The 26124-nt window shown below is 41.4% G+C and overlaps 1 protein-coding gene across 1 annotated transcript in view; it reads right to left on the bottom strand.

The window, feature by feature from the left end:
- Window positions 1–26124, bottom strand: part of DOCK8 (dedicator of cytokinesis 8) — a 182978-nt gene that overhangs the window by 83687 nt on the left and 73167 nt on the right. The window contains exons 7-14 of the mRNA XM_081152481.1: window positions 23969–24054; window positions 19926–19992; window positions 17273–17422; window positions 13725–13805; window positions 12355–12514; window positions 10118–10254; window positions 8508–8601; window positions 7628–7790 (exon numbers count right to left, since the gene is read on the bottom strand). Coding sequence (XP_081008607.1) covers window positions 7628–7790; window positions 8508–8601; window positions 10118–10254; window positions 12355–12514; window positions 13725–13805; window positions 17273–17422; window positions 19926–19992; window positions 23969–24054 — 938 coding nt within the window. The remainder of the gene's footprint in view (window positions 1–7627; window positions 7791–8507; window positions 8602–10117; window positions 10255–12354; window positions 12515–13724; window positions 13806–17272; window positions 17423–19925; window positions 19993–23968; window positions 24055–26124) is intronic.

Below are 26124 nucleotides of genomic sequence, written 5' to 3'. Positions count from 1 at the left end.
ATTTTAGGAGGCTCCTTCTAATCTAGGCAAACCAGGCATCGCCCTAAACAAAAGCAAGCCCAGATTTGCCTTACTTTCATCACGGTTTCTATTGCTTCTGCCCCCACCAACCTTATACTCCAAACCCACGAAAAAACAGGATGTTTCATGGACCTTCATGCTGAATTCTCTGTAAAGGCTCTATGGAGAAAATGATGCTTGCCATCATTGAGTGGACAGAGCAGGATTTTTTGTTAGGACAGTTGTTTATAGGCAGTAACACGAAAGCATGGGGGACTCAAAATGAGTGAGCATGATGTGGGGTTGTGCTTTGTGGAATCCGTGACATTAATGTACACGGAACCTCCTTAACGCCATTTCATTACTGCCTCACTCGCATTCTTTTAGTTCTGTATGTGCCAGGATTGGTCAATGTGTAAATATGCACAGTGAACACCTCCCAAAAATGAGATTTCTCTCTCCCTCTACTCCACAGGATACAGATCTCAATCCTTATTCCTACTCTATCTCCCCCAAAAGTTCCAGATTTCTAAGGTCATGACTTACTAATGAAAGAAGGCAGAAGCTGACAGGTGAAAATAAAATGCTTTGCAAAAAATGACAACAGCAATCTCTTGGGACACTGGAATACTTTCTCATATGTGGTCTTTTATTTATTTATTTGGTCCTATACTTCAAGGGGGAAAAAAATTTAAACTGTGTTTTACTTTAATAAAACCACAACTCCCTTTGTAATAGGAAAGATAACAAAGTGCATATGAATCTAGAAAGTGAGCAAATGGCGCCCTCAAGTGGCTGAAGGGATAGCTTTGCAAAACCTGCAATTATTGCTAAGTAATCTTAGGTAACTGGCTTCTCTGAATTTTTTCACTTTTCTAGAAAAAAAGGAGGACGGCCAAGTTTTGGAGCAGGGCATCAGATAAGTGGGGACTGATTTATTATTGAGACCAACTTGCCACAGCAAAGTTAAGTACAGGGACTTAATTATCTGAATAATTCAGGCAACAGGTATCACTTTGCCTTTGTCTCCATTACTTGGCTAATTTAAATGATTTGATTTTACCTGGGCTGCCCTGCTGTTCTTAAATTGTTTGTTCATAATAAGCTTCGTGTTCCATGAGTAATTGGTTGCTTAGTTTAGTAAAGCCAAGGACTAGGCGTCAGGGTTGTCTTATACTTAAGGCAGAGTTCTTTAAAGGGTGAAAAGCAGGAATTTACCCAACAAATATACTGACATGTATGAAAGAATCTACAAGATATTTCATTGTAACATCATTTGTAATATCAAGAGATTGGCAACATCTTACATGCTCATCAGTATGGGGTTAAATACATCATGATACATCCATATAATGAGATTCAGTGCAGCTATAAAAAAGCACGAGCAGTTCTATGTATTCATATGATGTGCTCTCCATAATATAGTTTCAATGAAAAGTCAAGGAGCAGAGCAGTGTGACAGTTGTGCCATATTTGCATCATGAAGGGAAAACACGCAGGGTTATATTGGCTTATACACGTAGGTTATTTCTAGAAGGATAAACAAGAAATTGATTTTTTAAAAATATGGCTGATTCCTATTGTCAAAAATAGGATTGAACTGTGGAATTGACATGATTTTCACCTGTTTTGTTCACTAGTATTTCTCCAGTGTTTAGAATAGGACCTGGCACATTGTATGCACTGAATAATATTTGTGAAATAAATAATTGAGTAAACATATATATTAAAAAGGATGTCTTCGAGGAGCGGGAGAATTGGATGGTTGGAGGTCAAGAATGGGAGAGAGAATTTTCATTCTGCATTTTTGCACTTCAATAATTTTGAACCATTAGAATTAGCTACCTAATCCAAAATAAACTTCAAACAACTAAAGAAACAAATAAGAATGGGGAGTTATTATTTTGAGAGTTATTTAAGTAGGCATTGTTCTGCTGGTGATTTAGACCAGGGGCTAAACAGATCGAAACCTACCGATCATTAATTAGCAATAACACTAGAGTACTTATAGCATCTGAGGAGCATTACACCATAAAAATCTGTCCTCACATGAAGAGGTTTCCTGCTGTGTTATAAATTCCTGATAGACAAATGCTTGCTCTTGGCCAAATCCATCTCACTTGATCTCCATGCAGACCCTGGGACTGCTTCCCAAGTCAGGTGGATGAAGTTGCATGGCCCTCGGCCCTGAGCCGAGGGCCCTGAGTTTCCAGTGGCTGATGTCACTGTGGACCTTTGCATGACTCCACAGATTAGAGGAACTCATTGAGAGGGACTCCATAAAAGGGAGGGGTAAGCTTTGATTCTTAAAGGAGGCTCAAGGCCCCACCCCAGACATCTGGAATGGGAGTCCCCAGGTAGGTAAGTCTCCAAGATGGACACTTGCATTTTTATAAAACTCCACAATAGACTCTGAGGCACAACCACCCTCACCCCACCCCTCCCCTCCCCCTCACCCACAGCACCGAGAAGATCCAACTGGTCTCGGGTTGGGGGTTCATTTCCTTGGACAAAATAAAGCTCCTCTCAAGGACAGTTTCCACTCCCTACGTCCCAGCTCCTCCTTAACCACTTCATCCAGAATTATTTCTGGTTCACTCCTTCCTTAGAAATTCTGTTCTTTCCATCACAACTTCCAGGCATTCATGCAAGATCGGCTTGCATATTTATCCCGTGACATTCTTTCGGCCCCTGTGGGATGCAAGTCTGGTAGGATTCCTCAGAACTCTACTATAACCTGGGAGGCACCTCCCTCTTAGACCAGTTATCAGGCAAGCTTTAGACTTCTGGTCTCAGAGCATTCGGCTGCATAGGAGTAGGCCTGGAAACAGCTAATTATCCATCAAAGAAATCGTGTTCCGACTGATAGGCTTGTTCTTGGCAAGTTCAGTCCTCCACAGCAAGTCTGATAATTGGATAAAAAGACCCCAGAGGCTCGCAGGGGCGGGATGAGAAATGAAAACACACTTTATGTGGCTTTCCCTAATGTAATCACCAGTTAAAGGGATGGCAAGTAGCTTAACAAGCTCATTACAGCCTCAGCGCCTGTGATCTCGGTACATGCCCCCGTAGCAGCTACAGGATACACGCCCTTCAAGGTCGCACTAGGCCTTGGCTCCAGCCAGTGCTGTTTTCATTCTGCCCCCAACCACAAGGCAGCTGGCATCTCCATTACCAGCTGCTGGGCCACATGGAAAATAAGCCAGGAGTTGGTCCAAACCTGTTCCTAGGCTAACAACTAGTGTTTTCCTAATCCGGGCATGGAGAAAGGAATGCGAACTTCAGATTTGGGTAATCCTATTTATCAGCCTAATTTTTCCAGCTGTTCTGCTCTACTTCCAGAATTACTGTCCTCTGTGATTTTGCAAAAGCTCTTGCCTGGGTCTGTCTCAGGGAACACTTGCCTGGCTCTGTGCCTCTAACCTATAGAGGTGGCACACGGCACTGGTCTGGGAGATGCTGGCCATTCCTGGGATCAGGACTTCGGGCTCTAGAAGTTCACCTCTTTCCTCAGAGAAGGGGTTTGTTTTGTCAGTGACCAACCTTCGCTGGCTCATGGGGATGTTTCTGAGTCCAACATAGTTTTCCTATAACTGCTCTAGGTTGCTCCCTAAAGCACTAAAAATAAGGTGGAGGCACCAGGGTCAGCATCCACAGAGAGTACAATGGGAGTGGTGCCTGTTGTAGTACAACGCGGCGACCCTGACTGAGGGCACCAGAAGGGGTAGGGCAATCAGAGGAGGCACCTGAAGAGAGAGGAAAATGGGGAGACTGAGGCCAGGAAGGCCATTTCAGCCTATCCCAAGCCAATTTTATTTGAGGTTCTATGGCAGCTGCTCCTTTAAGTGAGATACAAGGAACCTGAGTTCTACTCAATAGGTATTAAATTGAAACTTCACTCACATTAGAATCCTGTGATGTGTGACTCTGGCCACCACTCACTAGACAACATCTGCCATTAGACCCATGTAATAGTTCCCTCCACCCAAGGGAGCTCTACAGTTTATGTTTGAAATGTGAATCCTGGCTTTGTCACTGTTGGCATACCTTCTTTGGCCCAATAGATACATTTTCCATAAGTTCCAGATAGATCAAATTTTTATAAATCAAACCATATTTTATATTCATTAGGTCAATCCTCTATCAAACAAAGAATTATCTCTGAATTTATCTGCTCCGTAAATCTTAACTTTCATTTGTTTGATTTCCTTAAAGGGACATAGCTATGACCAGGTTTAGAGTCATGGAAATCGCAATGTCAACGGGGAAAGTCACCCTACTTACCAAGCCCTTAGAATGATGTCCAGAATTGAACTAAGTCAAAGAGAAAAATTTTCTAAATGAAACAGGAACTGCTATCTCTACTGAAATAATATTCTTGGGAGAGATAAGACATTAGGTCATACCTATCACTGATACCATAATGTAGGTAAATTGAGACCTTTGCTTGAAAAGAGACTTTGATTTGCAGGCAGGAGGGAATAGAAAGCCAGGAGGTTCTAAGTTTTTTGAGGTACAGGGAGATGACCAGGAACAAAAGGAAGGGAAAATTGACAGAAATGATAAGACTAGGTCACCAAAGGCAAAATTAGTCAACCCACCAATTCGACCTGGGGTTCAGACCTGACTTGAGTCTCCCATTTCCATTTTGTGAAATAGCAGTGGAGGTGCAGGAGAAGGGAGAATTAGTCTAGGGCTGGTTACTGTCAAGACCAACCTAAACAAAACCACTATAAAGCATGAGAGGATTAGAGAAGATATACTAAAAGCTTAACAGCAGCACAGGAGATTTAGACAAGATGCTCTCTAAATTCCTTGACGTTTCCACATAGTAAGATTCTGAACCAAATTCACTACAACTCTTCCTAAAACAAGTTCTAAACTATGGTGGGCTTAGAGCCAAGAGAAGGTGCTATGACAAAAGTGGAGGGAAGTGTTGTCCATCATTCCCAAGGGTAGTGACCTGGTTTTTAATGGGGTGGCCTTGCATTTCTATAATGGACAGAACAGCCTAAAGAATATTCACTTCGTACTCATGGGCCCGTTTCTCATGAAGCCAAGCTGAGCCCATAGTAATCCTTCCAGATTTGTTCTCCGTAGCACTCCTGCATTTCTGAGTTATCTGGCACACCAATGCATTCTGAGTCCTGCTGTGATGTAATTAAGGGTAATGTTTGCAGAGAGGAGCAGAAAGAGTTGTAAACGCTTCCCGTGGGTAATTAAATGCTGAGGGGAAGTTGAATAACTAGAGAATTCATTTGGTGCGAGTTTATTCCAATTCCACAAGCATTTTTTCCAATTATAGGATAGAGTTTCTAAAGATACAAACATAGCATCCATAAGCAAACATTTTCATGCCTTCATTTCCCTCTAGGGAATGGAGACCTGAAATTACTACATCCCAGGAATGCTTATTTACCTAGGAGGGAGGGAGACTTGGGTGTATATTTAAGGAACTGAGGATAGAAAAGGAAGAGCTGCTTCAGAAAGGATTAAATGGGAGAACAATGATACGTTTCCACATTAAAAGGAAGAGGTCTGTTCCTAATTGTGTGGATGGTTGGTTGTATTTCTCACTGTGGTTTTTGACCTCAGTGAACAATTTGCTTATCCTGCCTGGGGCTCAGATTTGTGCATCTGGAAATGTGGGGGTGGGTGTAGTTGGGTTAGGTGAGTTCTGAAATTCTTGGCATTTCAGTTCCCCGTACACATAAATCATACTGGAAAGTGTGAGTGAGGGTCTAGGGGAATCAAACTCTCTTACACTACTGGAAGGATTGCAAACTGGTACCATTTTGTAAAAAGTGGCAGTGTAAATAAAGCTTAAAATGTATATCACTTGTGACCCAGTAATTTCACTTTTAGGCATATTCCTTAGGAGAACATTTCACACATGTGCACAGAGAGACAAAGACAAAATTCTCACTGCACAATGTAAAAACCCCAAACTGGAAAAAACCATAAATGTCTATCAATTAAAAATAAAGAAATGAAAAAATAATTCCTCTTTACACAAAGGAATACTATAGAGCAGTTAAAAATGATGCCAAAATTCTATGTAAATCAATATTAATATTTCTAAAATACAAGCTGTCAAGTAATTCTCACTCATTAAGTTTGTGAAAATCTAAGTAACTTAAAAGGATCATGACTATAACTGAGTGTAACACATTGAATCAATAAAATTCATGAGTCTACAGTAATACTTAAACAAAAAAGAAAAAATTATATTGTTGGATGAAAAGTGCAGTAAAATGCATAGAGTATGCAGCCATTTATGGACATTTAAAATGAATGTAAAAATAATACCATTTGGTGTTCACAGATACACACACACACACACACACACACGTATGTCCAACAGGAGAAAATGGAAGAAAGGACACACAAGTTCATCACTGATGTTTGGGTGGCAAGGGAGAAGTCTGTGACCAGAGACTGGGTATAGAGGAGGCTTCAACTTAATCAATATGGTTTTACACTTACACACACACAAACACACACACACACACGCACACACACACAATGTCATTTCCAGATGGTGGAGAAAAGGTGCTTGTTACAGCATTCTTCTCTGTATTAAAAAAATCTTCTCAAAAGACAACTAAAATATGTGAACAGCAATGGCTTTGGCAGATGTATGTTGACAAGTTCCCTCCCAGCCCAAGTAAAGGGCCTCCAAGAAACTGAGACAGTCTTTACTCTCCAGCTCCATGCTGTCCAATATGGTAGCCACCAGCCACTTACAGCTACTTGAAGTTAAGTTCAAATGAACTAAAGTTAAATACTCAGAAACCTAAGCATATACGTTCTTTTTTACAGGCAAAAGGAAAGAAACCATGATTTGTACAGTTGATCCTGGAAAATATATGGAGTTTGTATGATGCTGTCTTTTAAATGCCGTCTTTTAAAGGTTAAATAAAATTAAAATTTCAGTTCTTCCATTGCCCTAGCCACATTTCAAATGCTGAATAGCCACAGGTGGCTAGTAGCTACTGTACTGGGCAGCACACATATAGAACATCTCTACCACTGCTGTACATTCTGTTGGACAGAGCTGGTCTCCAGGTAAAAATCTGTCTCGCACAGCCGGCGTGGCTTAGTGGTTGAGCATCGACCTACGATCCAGGAGATTGAGGTTTGATCCCCAGTGGGGGGCATGCAGGAGGCAGCTGATCAATGACTCTCTCATCATTGATGTTTCTATCTCTCTCTCTCTCCTTCCCCCTTCCTCCCTCTGAAATCAATAAAGATATATTTAAAAACAAACAAACAACAACAAAAAACCTGTCTTGTAGACACTGAGAACATTTTTGGCCACGTTGCTCTTTCCCTAATACATCCTTCTGCACACAAGAAAACCAAGGTAATGATTAGGAGGATTTTTGTCATTTCTGGAAAGAATATGCCCACGACAATTATGACCGAAGTAATACTTTCTTGTTAAAGAAAAGTATATAATCATTTTTAGAATGTGATCTAGCAATTATCTATAGTTATGTAAACATCATATTTCATTTCTCCCAAAACTTACTAACTAGGAAGGTAGATTGAAGGATGGTGAAGGCATTGTCCAAATAGAACTGTAAATGTGGGTTCAGTGGTTTTCCAAGAGCCTTTTTCTCACCTGTACACAGTATGAGGGACATATACTTCCCGGATTGGAAATTCCAAAATCTCTTTGTGTGGACGTGTCCGGTTTTCAGAAAAGGGTCTCACTGGCAGTAGTTCAGGAGTCAGACAACAATTGATGACCTCTGGAGCCATAGAAATCTCCAGTCTGAGCAAGCCTAAAGAAAGAAAACAGGGCTGTTTTAATAGAGACATGGTTATGTTACAAAGAAATCAAGAAAAGTTATTGCAGTGTATTTCTTTTGTGAAAATAAGGATACATTGTGGGAGTGTGAGAGTTCTGAAATTCCCAGCTAATTTCCTATAGCTGGAGAAAAAGCACATCACGACAACTTTTGAGATTTAGTTTCCAGAAATTAAAAAGCAAGAAATTTTAGAATGAGTAGAAATAGATTAGGGGAATCTTTAAAGTCCCTTCCAGGACTACCATACTATAATAGCACATATTTAATATCGGTGGTTCTCGAACTGGGTTCTCTGGTACCCCAGCATGCTGCAGAAGTGCCTCAGAGGCTATCAAGCTGAGGATAAGAAAGGTGTCCTCCAAAGCATCTCACTTTCACTTTTCTTTTGATACTAAGAGTTCCAGATAATATTTTATATGATGCAAAAGGCTCCTCTGTTCAAACTATTACCTGATTATCTGAGAAACCTGATCTAAAGCATGTTTATTTATAGAATCAATCCTTTAATAGAATAGAAAATATTAACAGAGTTTCCAACAAAGCAGACCAACTCATACCCGACTTCTAATGGAAAAGCCCACATTTCACTTGGTACACATAATTTTATAAAGTGTAGCAGTAGACAAGTAATGTGTCTAATCCTACATGGCTTTGGCACAGCTTAAGATGATAAAGACAAGCCGTCCACACCTGGAATGGACTTGACTCTTCTCTGTAAGGATGAAGACCTTTTGTAGTCAGCTAAAAACTTGAATAAGTCTTCATCACTAAGGCGATCTCCCTCCTGCCAAGAGAGAAGTCAGGGTTAGTACAGGTGCACCACTGACGCCTGGGGTAGGGGCCGATGACTTATGGGAAGATTTTTATCTTTAAATTTTATTTTAACATGCCTTTCATAGAAATTAGGATTATAAGCAATGCTGACATCATTTAGTGCAACCTTTTGTCAACTGTTCCTTCTCTACTCTTCCTGGACTGTTGCTTGGCGTCTCATGAATTCTTCTGGGGACAGGGCTTCTGCTGCATTCTAGGGAAGTCTCTTTGACCATTAGAAATCTAGGTGAAAGCATCTCCCCCTATAATTTAAGCCCAATGGTGCTTGTTTTACTCCCTGGAAAATACAGAATAAGCTTACTTCTTTCTTCAAAGATTTGAAGATGGAGGAAGCCTCTTTCCATTGTTTCCCCCATTGTCCTTTTTTTCACATTTGTCCTGACTAAGAAGGCTAAGCATAAATACCACCCTCTGTGTGCCTACATGGGATACGTACTCTACCAAGGGAACCATGGGAAGAGCTCTAATCCTTGCGGCAGCCTGGTAAGGTAGTAAGGCAGGTGTAGCTCATTCCCAAGTACAGATGAGAAAACTCAGACTTAGTTAAGTCAAGTATTCTGCCCCCCAAGTTAATACAACTGGAAGTATACCAGGAATAGAAACCCTTTCGGCCCCATGCTATTATGGGACACGGTGCACAGACCCCTCAATATCCCTTCTGCATTTCAGATTATTAACATAACCCCTTGAAATGCCCATAAAGACTGAGTTATGGAAAAATTTCTAAAACAGAGTCAAGCCAGGTCTAAAGTTGTTTTTGTAGTAAAAATACACATAATATAAAATTCGCCATCTTAACAGTTTCTGAGTGTTCAGTTCCGTAGCGTTAGGTACATTCACACTGTTGTGCAACTGATCTTCAGGACTCTTTCCTATTGCAAAACTGAAACTCCATACCCTTTAATCAACAGCTCTCTATTCACCCCTTTCTCCAGCCCCTGGCAACCATCATTCCACTTTCTGCCTCTATGAATGTGATTACTCTAGAAAATTCTTTGTTTTTTTAAAGTCTCAGTGTTTACTGAGCTAACAAAGAGAACCATCTGCAGTGGTCACTCTCTCTGAGCAAGTGGGGCAGCCCTGTCAGGTGCACATGGAACAGTGGTGAGAAGGGCAACGGCCAGGCCAGGAGACCCTGAGACCAAGGGGGAGCAATGTTTCAGCCAGACTGTTTTCATACCCTAATAACAGGATAGTTTGTCTTAGTGGGAGCAAACCCTTCTCTCAACTGGAAGAGCTAACACTCACTGAGCACTTGCTGGATCCCAGGCACTCTGAGGAGCGCTTTGCCTGCCCAAAAGCCATGTGAGCCAGGCACCATCACCCTTGGTCTGCAGATAATGAGATCCAGGTGAGGTGAGGTTAACTAACGTGTTCTTTTACCCACTGCAGATACTACCCCCTTGGGCTCCAAAACCCATGACGTTATGGGACGAACCCAGACATACTGTAACATGGAGCCATACCTGCTTGAAAAAGCTGTTAATGGTCATGGTGGTGGCCTTGAGGTTGGATCCGGTCCCGTTTTCCTCCAAGGAGAGGGCTCTCTCAGACAGCCTTCTGGATTGGGACAAGGTTCTCCGCTCACCCGCCAAGCTTCTTCCTTTAAGGAAAACTATGGTCATTCTCAGGCCTGCCTTTCTGATTGAATACACAGCAGTTATTAACTGGACCGTGTGTAAGGTATGTTGAGAGGCACTGAACCAGAACACTGAACGTGGCCATTCTAGTCCTGATTAAAAATTTTCCTCCACTGACCCCCTACCTTTCTTAGCCCCCCTGTTGGAGCCCCTCATCCTCTGACCAGAGCGGAGAGGCCACAAGCAGCTGCAGTCCCCTCCCATGTGGAGGGCAGGCCGGACACCGCCCTGCAGGAGTCCACAACTGCAGCCAGAAATGGGTCTGCAGATAAGCTTTATTTAGTCAACAGTGTTTGTTTTTATTTTTACATTTTCATTTCACTGGGAGAGGCATGTACTCGAATGCCCTTGAAGGCATTTGGGATTGTGACCCAAATATGCTAGGGTCAGCCTGAGTATGTTCTGAATCCCAGCTTCCTGCTGCTCTTGCCGTGTGGACCAAGCAGGCAGCAGACCAGACTGATCTAATGGGGATTAGAACCCTGAGTCACCCCCAGATGTGGGCTGGAACCCTAATACTCTGCTTAGTTGTTTCTTATCTCCATTTGAGATTTAGGTGAGGGTTTTGTTGCTTTTCTACTGCAAAACTCAGGGGTTCTGTTGTGAATAGTCGAATTGCTTATAATTCTAATATTGCCAACTCTGTCTTTGAATATTCTTTTTTTACACTATGTTTTCATTGATTTTAGAGAGAGAGGAAGGGAGAGGGAAAGAGAAATAGAAACATTGATGAGAAAAACACAGATTGGCTGCCTCCTGCACATCCCTTACTGGGCATCAAGCCCAAGACACGGGCATGTGCCCTGAACCGGGAATCGAACCAGTGACCTCTTGGTTCATGGGCTGACACTCAACCACTGAGCAACACCGGCTGGGCTGAATATTCTCTTATCCTTAATTCTTGCCGTGCTGCTGAACTGGAACTTCCTGCTACCACTGCCCATCTACATTTGCCATTCTGCCTCTTCTGGTTGCTTCTTAAGAATCAGCCTCTGTAGTCAGGTTAATTTAGCCTTGGCCTAGAGATTACTGCAACCTTGGCAAGCCCTCTGCCTGAATTTATGGATTCAGCTCATTTAGGGTGTCCTCTGTGCTCTATGCATAACTCTTTCAAATAAGGCTACCTGGGTCTACATGCATTTTACAAAGCATTGTGGTGTGAAGGTCAGGAAGCACTAAGGTGAGGTTTGTTATTGATAAATCAGAACTAATCCAGGAGTTCTGACCAGAAACTATGCAACGATAACTCCAGAAAAGCAGCTGCAATAACAAAGTACCCTTCTCCTCCGCTCCTCTGCTAGAGGCAACATGTCAGAAGCGGCAGAGCGAAGGAATGCATGAGAAATGTCACGAGAAATGTGACTCTAGACTTAAATATTTGCTGGATCCAAAGATGTTTAGGAAAACAGAAACTCTGCCACAAGTAGGGGTGGGTCCACTTGAAAATTCTATAACCCTCTTGAACAGTTTCATATCCAACCTGTTTTAAAAATTAATGATTCAGACCAAGGGTGAGGTGATGAAAAAGAAACACGCTAAATAAATTGGAACAGTAACTAAATATTCTTTTGGCAACCTCTTTTTCATTGCAGTTGGCAAAGTAAACTTTAAGGGACTGGAAACTTTGCTGAGAAACCTGAGTTTTGCTCTTCAAAAGCTTCGTGATGGTGGCTCTTGTGTTTTGCAGCCAGTCATGGTGCAGTTGTTTAACACGCTATAGATGGTTATTATATTTTCTTGTTATTTTCAATAATTTTACTCTTAAGAGGAGGTGCCTACTTAAAATTAAGTTTTTAAAGTGTCAAACTGTCCATAAAATTCCAACCAAAAATCTTATTATATGAGTATATTTAAACTCCACCAAGATTCATGATAATTTGGGGGAATCGTTGTCTATTCAAGCACTTGTAATCCAGCCATAATAGTGTTTCAGCCTATTAACCCCCTTCTTCTTTCCCATTGCCCACACCTTACTGTACCCCAAGCCCCCACTAATAAGCAGTTGAGCTCAGAGCTGGTGCACTGGGGAGCCCACTCCTTCCCACTGTAGCTGAAAATCTTACCAACCATGGACTCCACATCGGTTACCTCCCTGTCCAGGGTGGAGACATTGAAGAAGCTTGTTAAGCTAATGGGAGCCCAGGCAAAGGGCATCCGGTATTTCCCCAAACGTTGGCAGAAGGACTCAGCTTGAAGTTTTAGTTTTTCAATCTTGTCTTTACTCTAGAGGAAAATGGAAAGAGACAAGCAGAGACAAACGATAGGGCACCCGCACCAAGTCACTGCCCTGCCGTGGATATGACAGGCACTTCCAAAGCAGAAAAATGACATATCTTAGGTCAGAATCTAACTGACAAGGAAATACAGACTAGAAAAGGGGTTTAAAGAAAGGCTACATTTGACTATTAAATATACCTTCGGCTAAAAAAAAAAAAAGTCAAAGACTTATTATACAAGCTAATCAACAAGTGCCAGTTTTCAGGGTTGGTTACTTGACTTGAATTCTCATGACAGCATCTTGGGATAAAAAGTTTCATATATCATCTACCAAGCTCTCAAGGGAGCCTGTTTTTTCAAAACTTGCCTTGGAAAACTCCAGAAAGATCTATAAAGGTTCCTAATACTTTCCCTATTAGGTTGACAACACTTCCAAGGTGTCCTTTTTAAGTTCAGAATAAAAGGTAGATTTTTAAAAAATGTCTTGAGGTAGAGGGATTGAACAAAAAATAAAAAAAAGAGAGAGAGAGAGAGAGCTCATGGACATGAACACAGTGGTGATTGTGGGGGTGGGCGGGGTGGAGGTGGAAGAGGGCCTAGAGGGGGTAAATGGTGATAAAAATAAAATAAAGTAAAATAAGTCTTGAGTTCAATAAACCTTATTTGAAATTTATAAGTCTGTGGTGATGCTGATTAGGCAAGTCTTAGTCCAGAAAGGCCGTGCTTTAAAAATCATACTGGGTGCTGGGAAAAGATGTCCTTTTCATAGGCTCAGTACCCATGCTGCACTAGTGAATTTATGATGTACCATAATTTCAGCCAATTTCAAAACATCCATACCAGAAAGGATGGTGTCCCATGCTGTTGAGAAAAGCCAGAAGGGCTCTGGCACTGTTTGGTTCCGTGGGGTCTCTGTGGCCTCCCTACCAGCTGGGTCAGAGCCTCAGAACCAAGGCAACAGGACGTGATTTGCCCTAGTTTTACAATTAGACATCAGTGTGTATATCATCATTTGTTGAGTTTAATAATTTATTTCTTTAAAAAGTTATCATCAATAACCAGTTTCTCTTCTTTCTTTGGTTTAAATACAATTTATTAGTATCTCATATGGAAACATATTATGGACTAAATCCCATTAACTACATTGTGTAATACTTCTGAAAAATATCTGATTATTCTAAGATGTTACCATTTAGCAATACTCAAAATATCATACCTTTCCACCATCACTCTCTTTGATAACCATGTAGGGTTCTGCACAGTCTCCAATCTCTCCCTGCTGAAGAACTTTTTCAATCTACCAACAAAAACAATATTAAAACAATGTACATAAATTACATCCACACAATGGAATCTATGCAACCATCAAAATTAGGTTTTATGACAATATTTGATGACATGTGAATATGGCTGTGATTTATGTTTTTTGATTTAAAGATTAGTATAAAAAGTACTGGTTTTGTAAAAACATAATAAACGCATATGAAAAAGATGATAGTAGGTACACAGCAAATGTTAACAGTTATCTTTCTATGATGGGATTATGTGCTGTGTTTATTTTATTCCTATTGCTTATATATATTTTCTATTTTTACACAATAACTATGTATTATGCCTACAATAAAAAATGCAATAAAAGTTATTTTATAAAACAAAACCCCCGAGACATATGTAGGAAGTGAAAAGCTCATTTTCTTTATTATTGCTTACAGTGTGAAAAAGAGATATGACCTCTGTAAAAGTCAGGTTGGGGACTCAAACCTTCCACAAAATGAACAAATGAACAGAATAAATGATCTGTAATTATCTCCCTTGTGTTTCCTGTTAGGGCTGCTTCTCTGGCTGTAACAGGCTTGGAGAGAAACCGAAAGCAGCGGGACGGTGCAGCTCCCCACCTTGCTGGCTGGCAGGCTGGGAAGATGGGAATGCTACCATTGCCAAATGTCTTTGATTTGCTTCAGGTGGAGGATCTGGCCATAACTTTGGGCACCATATTTAGGAGAAAGAAAAGGAAAAACTGAAATTTCCTAACCCTCTATTCAAAGAAAAATTAATTTAACTTAGATGCTGAGAAGAAAAACAAGTGATTGAGTCCCATTAGTCTGTATCGTTAGTTGAGAGGATTCTTGAAGAAGAAATCTGGGTTAACATATTCCAATAGGTGCACACTCTTAATAGGTATTATCAGTTAGGTGCAAAGTATTTAAACCAGAAACACCCTGGTGATGGAGGGTGTTTAACGGAGTTTCAAGGGAAGTGACATGGGGCTGCTCAATGGACATCTGTCTCGGGGACACTGCAAGCAAGAAGTCTGTCTTCTCACAAAGGAACTTTCAAACCTCTTCCCATCTCCAGAGCATGAAGACAAGGCTCATCCCCCTGAGAAATACCCCAGGGTGAGAACACAGACACGTAACACTCAAGCTGGAGACTGGTATTCCTGTCAGTCAGCAATCGTTCACTCATTCATTTATTCTAAAAACGTTTGTCGGGTACCTCCCGTGTGGTGGCTGCTGGGGTGACAAGGGGGTAACACAGTAAGCCTGGTCCCCATTCTCCCGAAGCTCAGAGTCAGGAGTTTGTAGAGCAAAGTGGAAGGGAGCGAATTTTTCCATGAAGTCAAAGGATAGAAATAAACTTTGAACAGAGAGAAAGAACCTTTTCACTGGGACCCTGAAGCAAGGCATGGGATGCCACGGCGTCACGCGTTAGCACAGTGTGAACCCACAGCAGAGGGAGCTCCAGAATCTGGACGTGGGAAAATTCAGATTCAACCAGACCAGCAAATACCATTCCCTTCGCTGAGCTGGACAAGGGCAACTCCAGCTACTTCTTGAGAAGGAGCGGAGGCTGCTATGAGAGCCCACTGTATTGTTGTTTGTGATTTATGGGTAAAAGAAATGAGTGAGTCCTCATGACTATGGTAGGTAGGGGAAAGGAATGTATCAGAATTACCTGGAAATTTTTTTAAGGTAAAAGGCTACCCTCTGCTCTACTCGGGAGGGGCTGGTTCAATGCCTGGCACATCTATTTTTAAAACTTTATACGACATTCACTCTCATCCTTACTCTCCATCCTTCAGCTGAGCAACAAAACCTTTAAGCCTGAAATAACCCCTTAAAGCAATATTACATGTAACACTAAACTAGGCAACTCTATCTACAATACAGTTAATATCCTGGTGTTCAGCTTGACAATAAAAATAAGAAAGAAGGCTCTCTTTATTGAATTGCACTGCCTGGATGGATGTGCTAAATGCTACAATACCATTTACTACATATTTAGAGGGAAAGAAGCTACACAGTGGCATTGCAGAAAAGAAAAACAAATCAGAAGTAAACCAGGGACTGTATGAATAGATTTAAATTTCTCAATTCTATCCAGACAATTAAAAGAATGTTTCTTATTGCCAAATGAATGCATTTATACATGTGAAAGCTTCTGGATATATTTAGTAAGTAATAGTAATGCATAGGTAACTGCTGATATTTAGCACACTACTATGGATTAATCAAAATAGAGTCATCCACTGAGAAGTGGAGTTTGAAGTAAAATTTGGCTCTATAGAACTAGTGTTGGTTTCCCAGGCTGAGAGAGAATTTTGAATTTAACTACAGGGTTTCTAGAGTGGGCTTTAAGCTAATTTTCCTGTATGTAGAAGTAATATTGCAAGATAAAGGATACACACTAAAGTTTGACAGCAAGAGATATGTCTTTTTAGCAACAGAATTTTAACTATAGCTTCCATTAGCTTAAATAACTTTCCTTCAAGCTATAGTAGCCTTCCAGAGTTTTGTGACATGGAGGAAAGGAAGCTAGACTGGAAAGACATATGTCACTTGTTAAGTGACTTCCAAGTCACCTAAATTCTCTGAAATCTTTATGCTACTCCCATGGCATCATGGGGGACTCATGAGGTTACGGACATCAGACCTGGAACTCTGGGTGTACATGAAATCAAATCACCTGATTTTTTATTTTTAAATTTTTTTTTACAATTTTGGGGTAAAGAGTCAATGAAACAAATTATTTCACTTAAGGTAGGTAAAATACTCAATGTTTGTTGTTAATTTCTAAGCAGTCATTTTGGTATGTAGAGAAAGTCTCTGATTTTCTTACATCAGCAGAGAGTACAGCCTCGAATGAAAAGTCCTTCTACATATAATTTCCCCAGAGACTTTTTATTCTTGCTGGACATAGTCTGTGAGATAGTGATAAAAAGGGAGACTGGAACTTAGAAAATACAGCCCATACCTTAAATTATCAGAGCCTGGACTTACAGTCATTTAACTATGGGCTCTAGAAAAACATGGACATCATTAGGACACTCCATCTGAGATAGCAGCCTCCTGGAGCTGGACAGCGAGGGTGCTTTCCTTGGTTAGGAAGAAGGCTGTCTATAATGTGCCAGGCTTTATTCTGTAATCACAACTACCCACTGAGGGTGGTGTTATCCTCAATTTATAGATGAGCAAACTAAGTCTCAGAAAGGTTAGGCAATTGCCCCAAAAGTCATGTAACAACCAGGTTGCAAAGCCTGGATTCAAAACTACGACTGTACGGCTCCCAAACCCACCGCTGTTCAAGTAAGTATTCAACACAGAATTTACTTGTAAAAGAAAAGGGATACGTTGAGAAGGAAACAAAGTGAGTCTCTCAGAAGATGTAGAGACACGTCTGACACCTCTTTTACCCGACACATGCACTGGGTATAGTGCAAAAATGGGAACATCACAGTGAGCAAATCAGGGTGCGTTTAACTACCTTGACTACTAGGTAGATGTCTGAGGACGGATAGGTGACTGAGAAGACCGCAGATTTTGCCTGACTTGATGGAGCAACAGACGGCGTGTGAGCACGCAGAAATCCTTTGAACTGGTCAGAGTTCAGGTCACAGTGAAAATTTTCTGAGATCTGTAAATGAGCAGCAAAACGGAAAACAAGTTAGGCCTGCTGTTCTCATGGTCCAAACATGTTAAAAAAGAGTGAAAAACCACAGAGAAATTTCTCCAGAGGGATAAATGTGATCGTAGCCATGGTTCATGACTAGTGGCTGTTGGGAAATCTGATAAATACATTTTCACATTCTCTGGGTACTTTGGAGTCATTCGAGGGATGTTCCTTGAAACATTTACATTTTTATTAACCTACCAATAATTCCCGAATATCAGTGATGTGCTCTGCACGGCACTAAAGAAGAGCAGGACACTGACTCTGCCCTCAATTAGTTTACATTAAAAAAGGAGGGATAAGTCAAATATGTGAGTTACTACAGGAAGAGCAAACTGTAAGTGACCACATTCACACAAAAGAGCGCTGTGGAAGTCACAGGGTGAGAGAGCCCATCAGTGGGGGTGATCAGAATGCTTCTACTGGAGTGAGACAGACGGGCCTTGGAAGATTCTGTGAGGCAGAGCTGCAGGGCGGCCGGGTACCAGGGAGAGGGTCCAGCACAGAACCACCTCAGAGGCCGGGAAACCTGGAGCAAATTCAGTTAACAGAGATTAGTGCCGCTTGATTCTGCACAGGCAGGCCACAGAGGGAAAGAGAAGAAACGAGAGCCGGACTGAAGAAAGCCAGGCATGGAAGCGGAAGAGTATTTATTTAAATTGTTTTATTTATTATTATTATTATTTTAACCCTCACCTGAGGACATGGTTAGAAGGGAGAAAGAGAGAGAAACACTGATGTGAGAGAGAAACATTGACTGGCTGCTTTCTGTATGCTCCCCGACGGGGGATCAAACCCACAACCCAAGCATGTGTCCTGACCGGGAATCGAACCAGCAACCTTTCGGTGTACAGGACAACACTCGACCAACTGAGCCACTCTGGCCGGGCCAAAGAGTTTGCGTTTACTGTTGCAGGTAGTGAGGATCCATTCAAGATTCTGAGCAAGAGCATGGCATGATGAGTGCTCTTTGGCTCACCAGTGTCGTGCTGTTTACGAGCCACTGCGTGTTTGGGTCTCCCCTTCACCACTAACAGAGCGATAGCTGAGAACCGGCTGCCCAGGCAAGGACGACACTCACCATCCTCCCTTGCGGTCAGGAGTGAACTGTGAGCATAAGTGATGTGTCAAACATGTAGGCTGCTCTCTCCCATCTTCCCCCCTTTTAAGGATCTGCAATGGCAGTGACAAAAGTGACTCTGGGAGAGCACATACTAAGGACGGAGGAGCCACTGCCAGCTTGGGTTCCTGAATGACTGAGGAGTCAGCCCACTGCCGACCAGCACCCCGACCCTGGATTGTTAGGAAACAAAGCCAGAGACTTCTGTAAGCCCGTGGTTCTCAAAATATGGTCCCCTGAACAGCAGCTTCAGCATCACTTGGTAACCTGTTCGAAATGCACATTTTTCAGGCCCCACCCAGACCCACTGAATCAGAAACTCTGAAGGGGGGACTAGCAACTGCGTTTTAAACAAGCTCTCCAGGTGGTTCTGATGTGTAGTCAAGTGTAAGAACTATTGCCTTGCCCGGCCGGCGTGGCTCAGCAGTTGAGCGTCGACCTATATGATCCAGGAGATGGTGGTTTGATTCCTAGTCAGGACATATGCCTGGGTTTCAGGCTCGATCCCCAGCAGGGGGTGTGCAGGAGGCAGCTGATCAATGACTCTCATCACTGATGTTTCTATCTCTCTTTCCCTCTCCCTTCCTCTCTCTCTGAAACCAATTAAAAAAACCCCCAAAAACTACTGCCTTAAACTAGGGAATTTGGGGTCTCTTGGTATTAGCAGTTATCCTACCCTAACTAATACAAATCTCAGTGGTTATTAATATTAATTCAAGAGATACACATTTCCTTAGGTAGAGAATAGTTATGGGTAAAGAAGGGCAGAACGACTTACTCTGGTTTTGCTATTTCTGTCTTCCTCTAGAAGTTACAAAATAACTAAACAGTAAAACATCAATGGAGAAGTCTTAGGTCCTTGAATTATTTTCAATGAATAGCACCTTACAGTTGGTGAGGTCTTCACCCTGTGGCAAATTTAGACTTTTACTGCATAATATACCTTCCATTCGTGATGAGACTACTTCACAATGCAAAAAACTCCCCAGATGAGGAAACACTATATGCATATCTGAGCTTGCTAAAAATGTATTTAAATTGCCTTGTTTTATGTGTAGCTCCCTACACTGCTACATAATTTTTCTCTTATCCCAACAGGCCTCTAACCATTCTCTGGCCAACCTCCAGCAGATGTTCCCTTAAAGGTTCTTCAAAGAAAACATATGACTAACATTCCCAGGTCATTCCATCAAAAACTGCAAAGGCAATAGAAACGGGTGCATCAAAGGTCATTTGCTTTCAAATCTGATGTGTTTTTGCTGAATAGAAGTGAGATTTAAAAATGTGAACCCAAGGACTCATCAACAATGTGTGCCCTCAGGGGTGGGTTATTTTTTGTTTTCTTACCTTTTTCCTTTCTTTAACATCATACAGGGCAATGCTGGCAAACAGAGGCTCAATTTCAATCTCAAACCTGTGAGAACAAGAGAGAAATATCGGTATGGTGGTAACTGAGATAATTTTGAATTTTCTGAAAGTGCCTGAATATATAAACTGGTTAAAAATGTAAGCAGTTTCCAGAAATAGTTTGATAACTCCGTGCATATGAGAATCACATGGGATATTAATGGAGAAATATGGAAGGGTCATGGAACATTCCTAATCATTTGAGATCATGGTGGGCGGTATGTTTTCCCAAAGAGTGCTTATTGGTGGCACTGCAAGAGAAAGTGGGCGGAATGGACCTTGGTCTGATCCAGCATGGCGCTCCTTACCTGTAGCTTCTGTGTTTTCAGAGGTCTTAGGTAAAAGGCCTTATTTTCAGTTTACGTTTTACAGCTTGGATAGAAATCCCTATCATTCAATTCTAAGGAATGGGGCTTTTCAGACAGTAAAAAAGAAAAGTTTAGTTGCTTTTCCTTCCATTTATAGTGGGACCAGCAGAGGAAGATTGGGTTATGATGTGGGTGACTGGCTCTTACTAACTCCATTGCCAAGGGATTTGCTGAGTTGAGGTAGGGCGAGGGGACTGAGCACTACTCATAAACACTGAGGTGTGTGGACCCAGAGACAGCTGGAAAGAAGAGCCCTCATATTGGCCTTAATTGCCCACTCCCTTTGAAAAATGGTGGGTTTGAAGAAAATGCATCCCTAAAGCACAGTCCTGCCACGTGTTACAATATGCACATGGAACACAGATGTGCACATCTGTGCACCTTCCAAGTTTCTCAGGTTAACAAACCATGACCTTGGACACTGCCAGCTGAGAGCACTGGTATCAGGCCCTGAACCAACATTATTGCAGAAGGCACACAAATTAGGCCAACTTTTGTTTCAAGGCATGTGAGAGAGGATGGCCTCATCATTTAGATAGCTTTGCCTTAAGAGATAACTTTTTTAGAAGAATATTTGTGCCTAGGCTCACCACCTATTGCCTGGCATGTTGATCTTGTTAGAACTGTGTATTCCCTGATACGCAAAGGTCTGAATATTCCTGTAATCTACTTAGGTAGGTACTGAGTGTTAAGCTCTCTATGGTTCAGAGAAAGGAGGAGGGAATGAATACTTGTCAAACACTTGCAATTGTGCTGTGGTGAGTGCTCTACACACATCAGTTCCTTGAGGCTTCATGACAATAGTGTGATGCAGATATTCTCCCCATTTTTGAGGTTCAGAGAGCTTAAGTAATTTGCCAAAGACCACGAGGTTAGGAATTGGCACACTCAGGTTTTGAGCCCAGTCCTTTCTGATCACAGAACCTGAGTTCTTTCTACCAGTGTTTCTCCAAGTGTGGTTCCCAGAAACTAGCAGAAGCAAATTCAGAGTTTGTCAAAATGCAGGTTTCTTGGTCCCACCTGAAATCTATTGAACCAGCATCTCTTGGGGGACATGGTGGTAGGAAGTCTCCCCAAATCTTCATGTAAAACAAGCTCTTTGGGTAAATTTAATACACATGAAAGTTTCACCACTAAAAGGACTCCTCTGAGTTGAGGTTACTTTGTATAAGATAGTATTATATTTTAAATTAAACAATTTCCCCATTTCAAATGCAAAAATAGAAAAAATATCCTCTCTTTTTCTTGCTGCTACACACATGTACAGAATTGGCACTCGCCTAATTCTTTCTGTATCCTCAAGGCTTTAGATATGTATTTCTCAAAGGCAAAACAGAAAGTTACAGATCTCAATAACTTAAAATAAATTCCCTAGCTGATAAAATCTATAGTAGTAGAAACAGCATTCAGCATATCAATGGGGAAACATGTGTCTTTAACATTATTAAATTTTTACTGTTCATATTTTAACATTCTAGGTTTACTTACAAGAATTTCCTCCTTTTTTAAAAAACCCAGTTGATTCAAAGCAGTTATACCTAGGACTATCTCTTCAGTCCGTCTCTCTTGTAGTGTTGGTATGGATACTATTTAAGATACTTGAGCAGACCAAGTGCACTGAACAAACAGCTCAATGCAATTTAGTTTCTACTTTGGCAGTTGGGCAGGGGTGGGGGTCGCTAGCAACTCTACTTCACAATTCTCATCAAGCGAAATCCAAGTGACTCAATTTGTTGTTGTTGTTTTTTAAATAATGCACGTCTTAGTGGCCATGTTTTCCCACCTGTGAGAACAGCTGCCATTTACTGAAAAGTTCTGGACGGCGTGGTGATAAGCACCGTAGGAGAGAACTCCTCCAGTCCTAAAGGGCATATTTACTGTATCGCAAAGTGCATCCTGTGGGGGTGGGCAAGTGCCGCAGACAATAGGGTGGACTTCCTGAATGATGCAGAGGGGAACGGAACAGCCACTTCCACTCAGCCCTCCTGCTGAAAGACGAGGATGCTGCCTCCTCCAGTAGGCTTGCCAGGGCTAGACACAGGCAAGGCCGTGCCAGGGCCTTACCGATACAGAGCCAGCTCACTGGCTGCTCATCTCTGTGTGCAGACCAAAGGTCCTAACTGCCCCTCTCCACCTACTGGTAGACTTGTCCGGGGTGTAGGGTGCGGGGGCTACAATATCAAGAGAGCACCCACAGCTGGGTGAGCAGTCATGCTGCTTGTGTTCTGAGGACAGGAACTGGGGAGGCTACGCATTAGAGTTAGAAGTTTATGAGAGGTGGGAACTTTGAGACTATCTGGTCTAATAGCTTCATTTACGAGAAAGGACTCAAAATCCCAGAGAAGTTCTCAGGTTGAAACAAAGCCTGGAATTCGGTGTCCAGATGCCCTAATTGCAAACCAGGTGCTGTTTAAGGGGTCCATGAACTGATTTCAAGAGACTCGGATAGAGTATAAAAAGTGATGTGCTCATGTACTTTTGCCTTGGTAGAGCATTTACAACTTAATATTTTCAAAAGGGTCTGTGATTTGAAGAAGTAAAAGAACCACTTCTCTAAAGTAGCAGCCTGCAAAGAGGAAAGAGAGGTGCACAAGCACGCCAGGGGGTTTGCAAGACAATCCACTGGGGAGCAGAAAGAAAATGCTATAATACTATAATTTATTTTAAATTATTTAGTTCAGCCTTTATGTTTTATAATGTAGATAATATTTTAATATGCAAGTACAAAGTTAATACACATATATAGAGGACATGTAACTTATTTTTTTACTATAAAAGTAAACAATTAAATAACTTGGAGACAATTGCTTTAAAGTAGATGTAGCAAATAATTGGCCCACAAGATGAACCTAGATTGCAGGCCCGCATTGTTTGAATTGTGTGGTATTTAAAAAGGAAATGAGAAAATCTTAAGAAGTCAGAAAATTATGCAGAAAAACCTGGATTTCTAGCTTCTTTTGGGGGGAAAAAATCAGACAATTGACAAAAATTGACCTGTTTACTTGGATGACAAGAGCTGGTCCTAGGTGGTAGTGGGCGCCCCCTTTAAAACAGTCCCCACTACTCTCGATTGACCCCTGGCACTGAGACTGGGTTTTAGTTACATTTATCATTGTTTCAACAGTGGTATGCTGGTAAATGTTTAAAAAACAAGTCTTTGAAAAAAACAAAAGGTTCTAATTTGTAGCATTTTCTGGTTTCAATGTTATAAATACTTCCACCAAGGCTAATATCAAATCACCAATGTGACTTCACTGAATGAAGAGTTGGGAAGAGATGTGCACGATCCACTGTCACGAGTTAGTCAAAGCTGACCCCAGCACACCATTGGCTTTCACGGCTGTTTTTCTTAATGTAGGCATTCCACTCAATTTCCTTACATGCCTAACCTTAGTGTTTGCCGTCTCTACTGCAGAAGAAAGACTGTCAAAGGCTTGGTAGAAATAGAATTCAGATCCAGCTGACTCCAAACTCTGCTCTTTCCACTACCTCACAGCTGCCCACTGTTCAATGTGTTGGGAGATCCTCCCTGATTCAAGTGCTGATGTTAAAGACACAGTTTGTATCTAAAAGGCAATATAAACCTCAGTGTAGTTACCCATTGCCGATACTTACTTCAGGGTCAGCAACTTGACCAATATTCTGTTGCCCAGATGTTCCTTAGGACATTCTGGCACCGGACGTATTTCCACAGCATCCTCCTGTTATTAATCACATGGCAAAGAAATTGTTAGTGAATTTCCATTAGAGGAGTTCCAGTTGGAGTTAATCCAGGGAAGGGAAGGCTGCCATCCACTGCTCAATTCAATGGGCATTTACTTCATTTCCAACAGCAGAACAACATTGACGTTTATAAGAGAGTTTGTTATCCAGCCCCCAAGCTTCGAAGTCAGCATTTACAGCAAACATTTTCTCCCTTCAGAAAGCCAAGCATTTAAGACAAAGAGACTGAGGGAGGAAGGAAGGAAATGTGAACATGGATATGACTTAGTAACATCCACCAGATGGTACTGCAAAATCTTATACCTATTGTTGGTTTTTTGGGGGTTTTTTGGCTGCTCTGATTACACATTCAGAATATTTCTCCTGCCAACAACATTACTAGTAACTATGTGTGTTTCACACTTGAGATATGAGTCAGAATAGTTAGTTCACTTAAGGCTGTAAACCATCAATACTATAATACAGCATCTTCTTCGGTTCACTGTTTTCATAAACAGATGATAGAGATTTGGGGTTGAATTTATAGGTTCTATAAAAATATGTCCAGCTAAAACTTGTTAAAGTTCTACATATAGAAAGGCTTAGTAATGACAAATTGAGAGATATACCTGTATCTTGCCACACTGGGACTCAAGACTTAAAGAGAAATACCAAATCCTTATTGTAACTTGAAGCATTCCAACCTAAACTATTGTAGTATCGTAATTATATTCACATAGGCAAAGATAAACAGTGCAAGTCCCTGAAAACTTTAATTCCTGCTCTTGCTGTAGGCTATCCAAACACTGGTCAGTGCTCTGCAGCTCACAAGGGCCTAAAATAGAGTCATATCTAATTCTATTTTGCTGGGCTGAATGAGAGCTTCCTACCAAATACCCCACAGCAACCATAGCATTGTTACAAATAGCAGTAACGTCACCTTCTTGGCAAATCTGTACCCAGTTTGGTGGGATAGTCGAAGTGGTAAACTCATATCCACTCTAACCTCTGTTCTCCTTCAAGGCTCGGGGCTGAATTTACCAGCTGGCATTCTTGCAGGGGGGAGCTGCTGAGTTTGTTCCAGAGAGGGCACTGTTCCGATGCTTACACTGGGCAAAACTCCCTCAGAGCAAGCTGGAACTTTTAGGGTGATCAGAACAGACACATCTGAGAGGGAAGGTCCCCTTATTGGAAAATAACCTCAACATAAAGACACCGGTTTCTAAGACTACATTTGGCCTGGATTCAATCTACTTTTTAAAGCTTTTCATTCGGGAAATTGTAAACATACACAAGTAGAGAGAAGACTATAATGAACCACTTTTACCCATCGCCTAGCTTCAACAATTTCAACTCATGGGCAACTTGGTTTAATCTATACTTCCACTTACTACCTCCCCTTACTCAATATAGGATTACTTAGAAGCAAGGCCCCAAACATCATATAATCTCATCTATAAATATTTCAGCACAACTCTCTAAAAGATAAGGACTTTTCAAAACACACAACTGTAGTACCATTATGACTCTTAAAAAATTAACAGAAAATTCTTGTTTTCACTAAGTATGTAATCAGTTCCAAATTTCCCCAACTATCTTAATGTTTCTTACAGTTAGTTTTTAAAATCGGGATTCAAACAAGGTCTATATATTAATGTATTTCCTAAGTTTCTTCTAAGCTGTATGAATTTCTTGAGCCTTTACAGTTATCTGAAATAGGAATGAATTCCCAAAGAAGCAGAAGAGGAAATGTAAAGTTTTAGGGGACACTTGTTTTCATCTTCCTGGGAGGTGTGTGTGTGTGAGAGAGGGAGAGAGAGAGAAAATAAGATAGTGAGAGAGAAATATAATGAGAGAGGACATGCTTCCATCAGTTGGCCCAATGGATTCCGAGGCCAACTCTACATCTGCCTACCTGCAATTTCATTATGTGAGCCAGGAAGTCCCTCCATTTTTTTCTGAATTGGTTTTAGTTGGGTTCTGTCACTGGCAACCAAAATGCAAAGTCTTTAAAGATTTGGAGTATAGTGGCAACTTTCTTAGGGTTCAACACATAGGATGATACCTTT

This window comes from Miniopterus schreibersii, assembly GCF_964146895.1.
Source record: "Miniopterus schreibersii genome assembly, chromosome: 11".
Classification (NCBI taxonomy): domain Eukaryota; kingdom Metazoa; phylum Chordata; class Mammalia; order Chiroptera; family Miniopteridae; genus Miniopterus; species Miniopterus schreibersii.
Note: the sequence above shows the minus strand (reverse complement) of the source record. Positions and strands in the feature narration are given on the sequence as shown.